The sequence below is a fragment of the Leiobunum rupestre genome, chromosome 6 (assembly GCF_980474605.1).
Source record: "Leiobunum rupestre chromosome 6, qqLeiRupe1.1.hap1, whole genome shotgun sequence".
In the NCBI taxonomy this organism is placed as follows: domain Eukaryota; kingdom Metazoa; phylum Arthropoda; class Arachnida; order Opiliones; family Sclerosomatidae; genus Leiobunum; species Leiobunum rupestre.
Window position 1 is genome coordinate 55,562,584 of NC_143389.1, and position 1,604 is coordinate 55,564,187.

Consider the following 1,604-nt stretch of genomic DNA (forward strand, 5'->3'; position numbering starts at 1 on the left):
TCCTTGACGACGTTGCCCAGTTGGTCTCTTGCTGTCGTCACGAGTTAGACACGTTCCTTGATTCCTATTTTGCCATGCATCCTGCTTTAAAGTTCACCGTCGATGTCTCCGAGACGACTATATTAACTTCCTGGATCTGACTATTACGGTTTCCGGTGACAGCGTTTCTACAACGTTATACCGAAAACCCACCGATTCACGTTCTTACCTATTGCCGATGTCTTCCCATCCTCGGCATACACTAATTCCATTCCTTTTTCTCAGTTTCTCCGCTTACGAAGAATTTGCTCTTCAGACGAAGACTTCAAGAATAAGGCCATTGAGATGCGCGATTGTTTCTACGCGAGAGGTTATTCTACCAAGGTCCTGCACTCGGCTCTTAACAGAATTTCTGCTATTACCCGCGACGAAGCCTTTTTTTTCTTCTTTCTTTATTTACGCACCAAAGCTGATACTGGCTGCTTATAGGCACTCAAAAATATTTGGTTACAGAGAATACAAACGTTTGAGATATACATGTATACATGTATATATATATATATAAAAAACCAATATGAATACAGTAAAATATATATATATATATATATATATAAAACCAATATGAATACAGTAAAACGTTAAGCACAGGAGGGGGGTAAGATAGGAGCGTAGGGTACGGGTGAAGGAATGTTTTGAGGGTAGAGACACTAAGTCGTGAGGGAGGGAATTCCAAATGGAGAGGGTGCGGTGTGTAAAATGGCGCTGGCGGTAAGAAGTGTTAACGCGAGGTAGGAATAGTTTTTTGTTGTGTCCGCGGGTGGAATTCAAATGTGGGTGCTCGAAAAATTATCCTTCATGAAGGAAACTGGAGCCTGACACAATCGAGAATAGTTCGGTTAGGTCATTTGCTTGATGTCTTTCTTGTAGCGTGGGAATGGAAAGGAACTGTCGGCGATCGTCAGCCGAGACATCGCGCAGCTGAGGGACAAGCTTAGTGAACGTATTTAACGATTTGTTTATGAGGTTAATGTCCTTCTTGAAATGTGGGGACCAAATTGGTGACGCGAAGTCCAGTAGTGGAAGGATAAAGGTTTTGAAGAGGGTCTTGATCAGTTTCGGGGACTTGAAGTGAAAAGTCCTCCGGGTCATGCCAGTAAACATGTTTATCTTTTTGGCCACAGTGCGGCAGTGATCGGAGAAGGACAGTTTCTCATCAATGTGAACTCCAAGATCTCGGATGCAGCTCGTTGGTGGTATGGCTTGGCCCCCCCAGATAGTAAGTGTGACGAGAGTTGTTTCTGCCAAGATGGAGAACGTTTGATTTGGCTGCATTGAACGAGAGGCAAGCCTCAGTTGCCCAGGCTTCTACCCTGGATAGGTCAGACTGGAGTTCAACGTGGGATGTGCTGGTCGAGAGTACGTGGATTAGTTTTGTGTCGTCTGCGAATAAACTGACTAGGGCATGGTGGACAGAAGCTGGTAGACTATTGACGTAAATGGTGAAGAGCAGGGGGGCCAATACCGAGCCCTGCGGCACCCCACTGGTAACAGGAGAAGAGGACTTAGCACCTCTAATGACAACCCGTTGGGATCGTTGGGTCAGGAAGGCCTGTATCCAGCGAAGC

General features: G+C 45.4%; 1 protein-coding gene across 1 annotated transcript; it reads right to left on the reverse strand.

Moving 5' to 3' along the window:
* Positions 1-825: 825 nt before the first annotated feature.
* On the reverse strand, positions 826-1,311 carry LOC149942660 (uncharacterized protein B0403.1-like). Its single transcript, XM_090179505.1, has one exon. The coding sequence runs from the start codon at positions 1,309-1,311 to the stop codon at positions 826-828; it is 486 nt and encodes a 161-aa protein (XP_090035631.1).
* Positions 1,312-1,604: the final 293 nt, after the last annotated feature.